The following is an 11680-nucleotide window of genomic DNA, read 5'->3' on the forward strand; positions in this document are numbered from 1 at the left end:
CATAGTGGTTTTTGTAGGCAGAATGCACTTACGTTAGAAAACAATTAGGAGTGAAAAGAATAGCACTTGAAACAATTCTGAAGAGTAAATAAAGTTACATAATGTAAAATTAGGAATAATTAAATAGAATGAAGAAAACGTATTGATCTACCAGAAGAAGAATGATAAAGCCCACACAGACCAGTAGTGTGATTTCTCCCGAAGTACCCAAAGATAGCTACCCTTACAACGGAAGGAGTAAGGGAACTCAAATCTTTTTGAGAGGAAAATAGGTTTTAGTATGTGAAGCATGTAGCTGATTACGGTTCCACAAAACAAAAGAGGCATAACCTGATAACGCTCGCACAACGTCGAACTTAGACAACCCTACTGTTATATGGTTTTAAAACAGTCACAGACAGTTATAGGTAACGACGTATTGTTATTCATTTCATCCTATACGAAATAAATTGCTTTAATCACCCCCCTCCCCCTACTCCTCCACGTCTGTATCAAGAAACTACGGTTGCTGACAAAGATTTTCAAAGTGATTCGAGTGATTACTCCTAATTTCTAGAAACATATGTGTCTAATGAAAGTAAGACCTTTAGCTTTCCAGTAAGTAGCACAGCCAAGCCTAAGAAAAAGAGACACTATGACTCTTACTAATGTACTGTATTAAGCACATTGCTTTTTAACAACATTTTGCAATGTTCATATTTTCAGTTTATTTCTCATCATATGTAATTTTATGTGGTATAATCTGATAAATATAGCGTAATGCATGTACGAATTTTTTCAGTCGTACCTGACAAGCAATAAACAGAGACCGTTAGTGTTTTCAGCGATGTATGTTGCGCAACATGTTGCCACAATCGAAGTCGTTCTTTGCACATTTACGTTTCATGCAGCAGTGTAGATTGACATGTTTTCAGCCCCAAGTATCTGTGGGTAAGTGCTGTTAGCGGCTGTAATTTCGTATATATTTATATAGAATAAAATACGTTGTATTTTGACAGTTTTCTCATGGTTCGCTCAGTCCCCAAAGACACATCGTTAATGTTCAGTTTCCAACCACAAAATATTTCACCTGATGTTATGAAATACTTCATTCTCTGCTTTTTTTCTAGCATCATGATTCCTGGATAGGAAGAGTGGACAATAGCAAAAATTATTATACAGTAAGAGAGTGCAACAATAGAAACGTTTGGTGAAATCGTGGTCACCACCATCATTGCTATTTGTTTACTAAAATCTTCCAGATATTTCATGCCCTCCCCCACCCCTGAAGTACCACAGTACAGGAGTGATAGAAAATAAACGAGAGGTCATGTAAAAATTTATCAAAAGTCCTTCTCTCTGTTTTTAATTAAATATAGTTGCTAATGAAATCACCTACTTTTTTGCACAATCCTACCATGACGAACATAGGCGGATCGATGAACTGTTACCGTTCCTATAGCACAGGCAATCTGATAGTATTGAGAACCGTACATGTAAGTTCTTTTGGAACTGAAAATAAGGAGAAAGAATAACTTACCACAGATTGATGAAACTGTCACGTGGCAACTTAATTTTACCCACAAGTGATACACTTACATCTGACATCACTGATCTCTCAGAGCCACTGAATTGGAATGTTCTTTCACTGTGAATATGAAGTAGAAAGGGGAATACTTACCAGAGATATAACTACTAAAATATAATTGTAAGACAGTGCTATTCACCTTTTCTATTCACTTTTATCTGAACTTTTAATTCTACGTCTCGTTTTGTGATCCTATTTCCAGGCTTGTTATACGCTGATAATTCGAATTTACTTTAAATATTTTTTTGTGAACTGACAAATACAACATATTTCTGTTCTTTTTGTAAATAAAAATATTGTTCGTGATTCAAGTTGGAAGATTCCCTAGGCTACAAAATTTGAATCTGGTTCTTCGTCTCGCAAGACTTTAGTGGAATAGCTCTGCAAAAACCAGTGTATTGTAATTGGACGGAAAGAGATAGTAGAGCACTATAGACCCTCTGCAACTGAATCTATGTACATCATTAATCACAAGAGAACAATTGTCTTACATGCAGACTTTTCAGATGGTCTATCTTTTCATAGGTTCTACAACAATAAAGAGGAAAAAAGGACTTAGAAAATTAAATTTCTTTTTATTTAAGTAGTTGAATATGTTTATCTTTAAATGCACTTTATACAGTATCTGTAAGCACTAGGTCATTATGAAAGACTTCTTTTAGATAATGTCTATAGCATAAGTATTATACAATATTTACAACAAGAAGCACAGATTTTCATGTAAATATACTCTATGTTATATTTTAGGAAATTTGGTAAAAAAAGACATGTGAAAAATATTTACAGCTGCAGTTTAGAGACAGCGACACAAAAGTTTTGCTAAACAATATAAAAATAATTTTTAGATCGATAAATACAATGTATCTACATTTATCAGAAAGCGTATATCTTGTACTCAGGTAACAAAGATTCACTTGTTCAAGTGAATGTTTACGAAATACTGCTAAATGGAAGTATTACTCGAATATAATATTTGTAATCGTGTGCGTATTACAAAACGCTAATAAAACTTGCTCGAACAGTCCACGGGTATACTGCCGGTTCATAGTGTCCAACGGGCACAATATTTCGGCGATCAGACTCAGTTCGTCAGCGCATCTGACGATGGCGACACGTCTGTTCGCCGAAATATTGTGCCCGTTGGACACTATGAACCGGCAGTATACCCGTGGACTGTTCGAGCAACAAATACGCCGGGAGAAACTGAAGGATCACAGCTAATAAATCTTGTTCTACGCAGAATGCGAGGTAGAAGTTCTGACGTTTCGCACGTATTGTGCAGATGCTGGCGGAGCAGCGAGGGGCTAGCCACTGGCGCAGCCGCCGCGCTGCGCGGCGGCCATCTTGCCCTCGAGCGCCTCGTTGAGGCGGTTGTCCATGTCCTCCAGGTCCGCGACGTCGTCCAGCCAGGTGAGGACTGTGAGGCGGCTCTTGGCGTCCTCTGGCTGAGCGCCGGCCGGCGGCCGCTGCGGTTCTCCAGGGCAGACGGCGGGCTCGCCGCAGGAGAAGACCGGGTTGTCGCTGGCCGCCATCGCCACGTGGTGGCGCGGCCGCCGCGCTCCACGGGGGCCCAGTTTCCTCAGCACCTGCAACACGAAAGCGGCACACGTTAGTCGCCATCTCGCCACGCCCATAAAGTCTGCCTAGGGCGCGCTACCGTACATATCTTCCCTTCGATCACGTATGAGTAATCAATCATACTTCAAATGTTTCTTAAAAGTATGTGGTTGAAAATATTGTGCGGGAGAATAGATTCAGTCCGAACTGTCCTTGGTGGTTTCTGTTATACGGGCAACAGACCGTGATCTAAGGTACGTTTCAGTACGTAACGCTTCATGTCATGATGCTCGAAACATCATCTCAGGGTATCAAGACTCAGACACCGCTAAATAAAATGGAAATGCCGTGTGGCTAGGGCCTCCCGTCGGGTAGACCGTTCGCCTGGTGCAATTCGTTCGAGCTGACGCCACTTCGGCGATGGGGATGAAATGATGATGATAAGGTTAACACAACACCCAGTTCCTGAGAGGAGAAAATCTCCGACCCAACCGGGAATCGAACCCAGGCCCTTAGGTATGACATTCCTTTAAAAAAAAAATGTCGTTTAAAGCTCAGACTAGGACTTAGAGGCCACTCATTTTTTTTATTTTTATTTTTATTTATTTACTTATTTTTTTGTCTCCAATGTCAGCCTTACAACCTTTGCTGAACATACATTTTGTTATACTACGGCAGAAATAGTGTCTACAATGTCCAAATGTTAACAAATAGTGGCTAATTAGAAAATTAATTAAGTAAGGAAATGAATAAAACTGAAAATGCCCAATGAAACGGACATGAAGACATCGCGGCTAGTACAAATACAAAAGAAACATGCTCCTGTAGCAATGAAATGAAATTCGTGTCGGGGGCGACACCTGCTAACGACCCGACGTTCGATAGAGCAATAGAGCCATCTATCGACCCGTTCTCCAGACGTTGGTGTAAGACTGGGCCGTCGTCTCGAAATTAACTAAGGGTCCGTAAGTGTGATCGGTGTCTATCTCGGGTTCTTCGTCTATCTCATCTATCACCCGTCACACCCCACCTGGCCGGCGTGTCGGCAAATGTAAGTCGCAGGTAATCAGCGAAGTCTTGCCTATATTTCCTGTGCTGTTGCAGCTTCGTGTGTCCATCCAGGAGAAAATGCCAAAAATCCATTTTGTCCTTTTCCGATTCGTTATAGACGTAGCCCACAACCATTCCCCGTAACCATGTAACTGCATTGGTTTTTTGGACCGGATTGGGGGCGGCTCTCAGCTACCACGGGCAGACGTACCGGTAAATAAAGCAACAGCGTCAACTCTTCTGCACTACAAGCTTTATAACACACGTCGGCGCGAATCTGAGATCTTAGCTGGCCGTCTGATGATGTCATGACCCGAGTCTTTCGTGTGTAAGTTAGGCTTGCTGTACTTGTTTGATTTTCAAATTACTATCCGAGTCTTTATGGGGTTGACTGATGTCTCCCGCATTGGGAAGCGCAACGTTGGGCTCATGCCGTAGACCAAGGCATAATGCCCACATAATAGAAACCAACAAGAACGCAAATACCGGCCTTGATAGCCAGCCTTTTATGGTCTTTGGACTTGAATATTCTATCACTTAAACGCTGCTTTTCATCTTCTCAAACGCGTGCTCGAAAGCTTTGATAAACGGCTTTTGCATATATACGAAAAACCGAGCGTTGTGGCGCATTGGTTAGCACACTGGACTCGCATTCGGGAGGACGACGGTTCAATCCCGCGTCCGGCCATTCTGATTTAGGTTTTCCGTGATTTTCCTAAATCCCTCCACGCAGTGCCGGTATGGTTCCTTTGAAAGGGCACGGCCGACTTCCCTTCCCATCCTTCCCCACTCAGATTAGACCGATGACTTCGCTGTTTGGTCTCCTCCCGCAAACAAGCCAACTCTTACCGTCCATATATACGGATAAATGGGCGGCTATACGAATTGTTGTCATAAATTTTCAACTATCAGAATGAGAAAATAAGGTTATGTAATTCATTTTTTGTTTGTTTGTTTGCAAGCACATTTCTGTAACCCTGTTACACATTGAAAGCACTGAACCACAGTAACGTAGCACGCCAGAACAAAATGTCGCAGCTCATACATAAATAAAGAGAAGTACGATGCGGGAATTGGTTTTCGGCAGCAGCGGAAACTTTGCCGTGTGTCAGGGCAAATCAGATGAGTTATTTAGCATTCTGGATTGGCCTGATACACTGCAACATTTCCACTGCTGCAGAAAACGAATTACCGCACCACGCTGCTCTTTATCTACGAGCTGCTACATTTTGTTCTGGCGTGCTACGGTACTGTGGCTCAATGATTACAATGTACTTGCAAAGAAACAGAAAAATAATATGCACCTGCATTTTTTCGAGGTGATAATTACAACTTTTTGACTACCCCTCGCAAAACTTTACTTGGCTGTAATTACATCTTACTTCTTCGTCATCTTCACGCAGACTTGTAGTCCGAAGTAGTAAATACCACGCGACGACAATTACAAAGTACGTTAAACATACAGTATTGAATGTACATCCAAGCGGCCACAATTACAAACTGCGTTAAACATACAGTATTAACTGTAAATGTAACATAGGCACTTGGTAATTATGAATAAGTGCCATATTCCACTTAGAGCTTTTAAGTCCGTCAACTGGTGATGAAACAGTCGAAACTAGCAAGACGAAGTTTGCGATGTAAATAAAAATGACTTTTCAAAAATTTTTCCGTGTGACTGATGGATTAACGGGTCGGCATAGTATTTTCTATGTAGCTCCTCTTAACTTAAAAGACAGACTGTCGATCTTTTTTTTTTTTATGTAGCAGCCATCATGGAAATGTAACATCATCGCATTTTTCTGTTGCATTGATACAATAAACTCGTGTTGAAGCTGTTAGTCCGTTGAGATATCGCTGGTAAACGTCAATCATGAATCACTGGCTAATGTACTATCTGCGAATACCACCTTGTTCAACAGGTTTTAAAGAGCCAACGTCGTCATTTATCGAAAGTCTGCCATGGGTAGGTCTGTTAACAATGAGGAATTGCGGAAGCCTTTTGACGACAGATTTTATCATTGCTTGGAGCTGCGAAAAGTGCCGAATATCAGTGTGTTATGGAATACAGGTACAATAATTTTGCTCCATCGTCTGTCCTACCTACACAGCACACAGCAACTTAGCCAGATATAATGTCAAATTTTGTTGCGATCATATGATATAAGACATGAATTTCCTTGATTTGAATATAGAGTACCTGTGCTACTGTGGACTGTATACAATAAAAGCGCATGATACCTTATGTTTTTTTATATGCTGTCTACGGACAAAAATACTATTTCTAACATTAGCATATAAAAGACATCCGAAGAAACACTTTGTCTGATCTTATGATTTCAGTATAATATCGATTACGGTGAAAGACAGGTAGCAAATCACACTTGGAAACATAAACAAATATATTTATGTAAACAAATGCACTTGAGAATGAGAAGAAATTGTCAAAATGCGTTGTGCTAAGCATGAAAAAATGCCTAACTGATGCAGTTTTTCATTATTTAAATCACAAACGCAACTGATGTGTCACTCCACTGAGCGACTACTGAAAGTTTTGAATTCGAAACAATGTTATGTAATAGTTACGACTCACGAATAAAAAGCAAAAAAGAGCACAATTGCGTATGTTTTTAAAAATGGTTCATTTCGCAGCGCAATCACACGTAATTTCAACGACAAATTAACGGTTTTGACCGTCACCGGCCGTCTTTGGATCATAAGAAGGAAGCCTATCCATTCCCAACTACTGGCATTGTCCATTGACAATATAGTTTTCTCTAAGTGCTCAGGAGTGAAGTACTGCTCCGTTCTTATGATGTGAACATGGCCGGAGAGCATCGAAACCCGTAATATCTTGTGTTGAAATTATGTGTAAGTATCAATGTGCCCTGGCTTGGCACTGGTGTCACAAAGTACCTGCTGTCGGATGACGTGTCTGGCGTAGCGGTCATAAGTTATGTACACAAACCTTCCTAGTGAAAACCGTATGGCAATGCCTACAAGTTTTCCTGAGATTAGGCTTCCCACACAGAGAGAAAAACGAGGCGGGTTAGTTTTGCTTATAATGTGTACAGATTGTGCTAAAAAGTAACAATTTTTTATCAATAGAAGACGTTAAGAACTTTCAGCACTGCAGCGCATCAACAATCTTAAGTATCGAAATAATTATGAAAAATCTGCCTCGATTGCACAAACTACCTGGTGTTAACCTAGATTTCAGCGTGGGTAACCACACCTTCTTCAGAACAAATATAAAGCAGCTTGCCTAAATAGGCATAGTCAAAGGCTAAAATCAACACCTACAACGGCGAGACCCTATAAAATTTTTTTTACAAATACACGGTACATATGTACCAAGTCAATAATATTACTTATCTCAACCCTGTGTATGCTGCCTCGCTCCACCTAACGTACGTTGGTCACAGGCTCTCCACCGGACTGAAGCACCGCAGGCTGCTCAAGCGAGGCTATCGAAATCACTGCGCATGCGCGATGCCCGGAAACGCTCTTCTTATGCATGGGAGCGGGATTACAAAGTTAACACGGACCGGGGCCTAACTGATTGCCAATACAAAGTTAACACGGACCGGGACCTAACTGATTGCCAAATTTTGTAACCCCGCTCCCATTGCCAATTTTTGGCAATCAGTTAGGTCCCACTGCATGTTAACTTTGTAACCCCGCTCCCATCGCCAATTTTTGGCAATCAGTTAGGTCCTAGTCCATGTTAACTTTGTAATCCCTCTCCCATGCATAAGAAGAGCGTTTCCTGGCATTGCGCATGCGCAGTGATTTCGATAGCCGCGCATGAGCAGCCTGCGGTGCCTCAGTCCGGTGGAGAGCCTGTGACCATCGTACGTTGGCTGGGGCGAGGCAGCACATACGGGGTTCAGATAAGTAATATTACTGACTTGGTACATATGTACCGCGTATTTGTAAAAAAATTTTATGGGGTGTTGCCGTTGTAGGTGTTGATTTTAGCCTTTGACTATGCCTATTTAGGCAAGCTGCTTTATATTTGTTCTGAAGAAGGAGTGGTTACCCACGCTGAAACGTAGGTAAACACCAGGTAGTTTGTGCAGTCGAGGCGGATTTTTCATAATTATTAAATCGCAGACGTGTCCAACACATCTGAAATGTCGTTTACGAAACTGCATACGCTGCACAATAATGACAAAATAGAATGCTCTTGCCGGTACAGGGCGGACGCGTTGAGTTAATGAGGTGATAACAGAAGCAACAACGGCGAGACTACAGCAGTGGCAGCGACGACGCCGAGCGGAGAGCAGACTCACCTTGGCGCACGTGGTCCTGGCGGCGAGGACGGCGTGTCGCAGGGCGGCTGTGGTGCTGCCTCTCGCCATGTCTGCGGGGTAATAACACCCCGCGGGCCGGCGCCGTCTTATATACAGCGGACAGGGGAGGGCGCCGCGACAGCTGGCGACGCCGCCCCCACCGCCCCCGAGGCGCCGCACGTCGCGTGGCGCGGCCCAGCTAAGCGGCGCCGCGTGGGAACCCGGGCCGTTCCCACAGGAGGAGCGGCCGCCACGCGTCACTTGCCACCGCTGCCCCCATCGCTCGCATCCCTGTTGCGTCGCCCACGGGAGTCAGCTGCGCCAACCTGGGCCGCGCACCCACCTGCCGCGCGACACAGGAAGCTGCAAGTGGAAGCGGCGTCGACGTGCGGGTCGGCCCTCGGCCAGTCCGGAAGTCATTCTCCCCCTGCCGGCCCGCTAATGCCCGCCTCGGCTCTCCTCGCCTCGCGCCGCTCTTCACTCCTGCCCGCTTTCTTTGTTGGGCAGTCCGCAGCTGCAGTTCGCAATCGCTCGGTCATTCATTCAGCCATACGACTGCAAACAACCCACCCTGTAAAACATGCGTCGTATCCCAAACTACTCTGCATGCAATAGGAGATTAAATGCTTATACGAATTTAGAATTAATTTTAATACCTTCAGCTGCTGACAGGGGTTGATATACCGGGTGATCAAAAAGTCAGTATAAATTTGAAAACTTAATAAACCACGGAATAATGTAGATAGAGAGGTAAAAATTGACACACATGCTTGGAATGACATGGGGTTTTATTAGAACAAAAAAAACACCCCATATTGCTAGACGCGTGAAAGATCTCTTGCCCGCGTCGTTTGGTGATGATCGTGTGCTCTGCCGCCACTTTCGTCATACTTGGCCTCCCAGGTCCCCAGACCTCAGTCCGTCCGATTATTGGCTTTGGGGTTACCTTAAGTTGCAAGTGTATCGTGATCGACCGACATCTCTAGGGAAGTTGAAAGACAACATCCGACGCCAATGGCTCACTATAACTCCGGACATGCTTTACAGTGCTGTTCACAACATTATTCCTCGACTACAGCTATTGTTGAGGAATGATAGTGGACATGTTGAGCATTTCCTGTAAACAACATCATCTTTGCTTTGTCTTACTTTGTTACGCTAATTATTGCTGTTCTGATTAGATGAAGCGCCATCTGTCGGACATTGTTTGAACATTTGTATTTTTTTGGTTGTAATAAAACCCCATATCATTCCAAGCATGTGTGTCAATTTGTACCTCTCTATCTACATTATTCCGTGATTTGTTCAGTTTTCAAATTTATATTGACTTTTTGATCACCCGGCATATCAACGGGGACAGGTGAAAATGTGGGCCCCGGCCGGGACTCGAACCCGGGATCTCCTGTTTACAACCGGCCGGGGTGGATACAGTGTGGAACCGCGCGACCGCCAAAGTCGCAGGTTCGAATGCTGCCTCGGGCATGGATGTGTGTGATGTCCTTAGGTTAGTTAGGTTTATGTAGTTCTACGTTCTAGGGTACTGATGAACCCACAAGTTAACTCCCATAGTGCTCAGAGCCATTTGCACCATCTCTTGTTTACATAGCATACTCTCTACCCATCTGAGCCATCGAGGGCACAGAAGATAGTGCGACTGTAGGGATTATCTCGCGCACGCCTCCCTCGAAACCCACATTGTCACCTTGTATGTCAACACACTACATTCGTAGCGTCCCACCTCAACACACTCATTACTCGTGAAAGACATTCTTACCAAGTCCCGTAAGAGTTCGGGGAATATGTGTGCATCCGCACAGAAGAAGAAGGTCGTGGCCGACATTGCCAGAATTATTAATCGAGGATCATCCCAGCATCGTTTGCTTCCTATAACACGGAGTGGCTGCAGAGATTCCACCTGACAACCCCCCAGTGAAACGACGCCATCTTACCATTCTCCACATGGTGGAGAAATTACTCTTAACTGAGGTATTTAAAGTCCATATTCGCAACTACGCAGATTTAGTAGTTGCAGAGATGGAGTTAGGATTTGTTATGTAAGTATACGGCAACGAACACACATATAAGGCATATAATTACTTTGCACTGATGCTGAACTAAGATACTCATGAACATAAACTGTGATAGAAAATTGGTTCCACATTGAAAAGAAAAAGTATGAAATCAGCTCTCTTCACTCTTCATAATGTCGTAAATAACACAAATCCCAAATATTCAACTACAGGATATGGTGTCTGTTCTTTCGGATATGTCCGAAAGAAGAGACACTATATCCATATATAAGTAAATCCTTATATGTTTTCATCGACATAGATTCTCTCTCGGCACATTCCAATTGATTGGAAGCATGCGCCCATATTACACCGAGTGTCTCTCGTAAGATTCATCAGGCGCATTTTCTCAGGCGCTTCGGCAGATATTTGTAATTTAGTTTTTGCGTTGTGTAGTTGGGGTCAGCCCAGACAATTACAGCAGCTTTATGTCTTTCGTGCGAAGCCCAGTGTCAACAGAAAACTTCGGGTTTTTTCCCATCAAAAACAAAATTATTTTTAAATTGGGACTTGTACACGTCCATTTGACAGTGCACTACCAAATTAGTAACGTCCAATATTCCTTTTATCAATATGCATTTAACAGGGACAGTGAAACACGAAAAACAATAGTCCAGTAGTGACTCAGTAGAGCTGCATGCTTGCAACCAGCAGTCAGCGCGGGCTAGGGCAGTGATATCACTGCTGGAGTACTGGTTATTCTTCGAGTTTTACTGTTACTATTAGCCGGCCGTGATGGCCGAGCGGTTATAGGCGCTACAGTCTGGAACCGCGCGACCGTTACGGTCGCAGGTTCGAATCCTGCCCCGGGCATGGTTGTGTGTGATGAAGAAGAACTGCACCACAAGATGATTCTTAGGTTAGTTAGGTTTAAGTAGTTCTAAGTTCTAGGCGACTGATGAATTCAGAAGTTAAGTCGCATAGTGCTCAGAGCCATTTGAACCATGATTTTGCGATCGTCTCTCAGTAGACTTCCCATGTCGCTTTTCGTTTGGAGTGATACTGTGTTACCTGCATGCAGTATTTGGGGTTTGAATACTCTGTGGTACTGTCTGTTCTTCGTGCAAATGGGTATGCATTCCTTATTATCTTCTGTGAGATCTTCCCTTCTAAACGTGAGAGGATTTCAGCTAGGTAGCTGT

General features: G+C 43.3%; 1 protein-coding gene across 1 annotated transcript; it reads right to left on the reverse strand.

Annotated features, from left to right (window-relative positions):
* Positions 1-2766: 2766 nt before the first annotated feature.
* LOC124765278 lies at positions 2767-8538 on the reverse strand. Its single transcript, XM_047249137.1, has 2 exons — positions 8470-8538; positions 2767-3153 (listed from the first exon to the last, which is right to left on the reverse strand). Exons 1-2 carry the CDS (start codon positions 8536-8538, stop codon positions 2872-2874), a joined length of 351 nt encoding a protein of 116 aa, XP_047105093.1. The 3' UTR covers positions 2767-2871.
* Positions 8539-11680: the final 3142 nt, after the last annotated feature.

This window comes from Schistocerca piceifrons, chromosome 1, assembly GCF_021461385.2.
Source record: "Schistocerca piceifrons isolate TAMUIC-IGC-003096 chromosome 1, iqSchPice1.1, whole genome shotgun sequence".
NCBI lineage: Eukaryota > Metazoa > Arthropoda > Insecta > Orthoptera > Acrididae > Schistocerca > Schistocerca piceifrons.

What these genes read in the sequence shown, in the direction of transcription:
- LOC124765278 (XM_047249137.1), bottom strand. Translation starts at nt 8,538, where the DNA reads ATGGCGAGAGGCAGCACCACAGCCGCCCTGCGACACGCCGTCCTCGCC. An exon ending in CCAGGACCACGTGCGCCAAG is followed by an intron (nt 3,154 to 8,469) that starts GTGAGTCTGCTC and finishes TTCGTGTTGCAG; the next exon opens with GTGCTGAGGAAACTGGGCCC.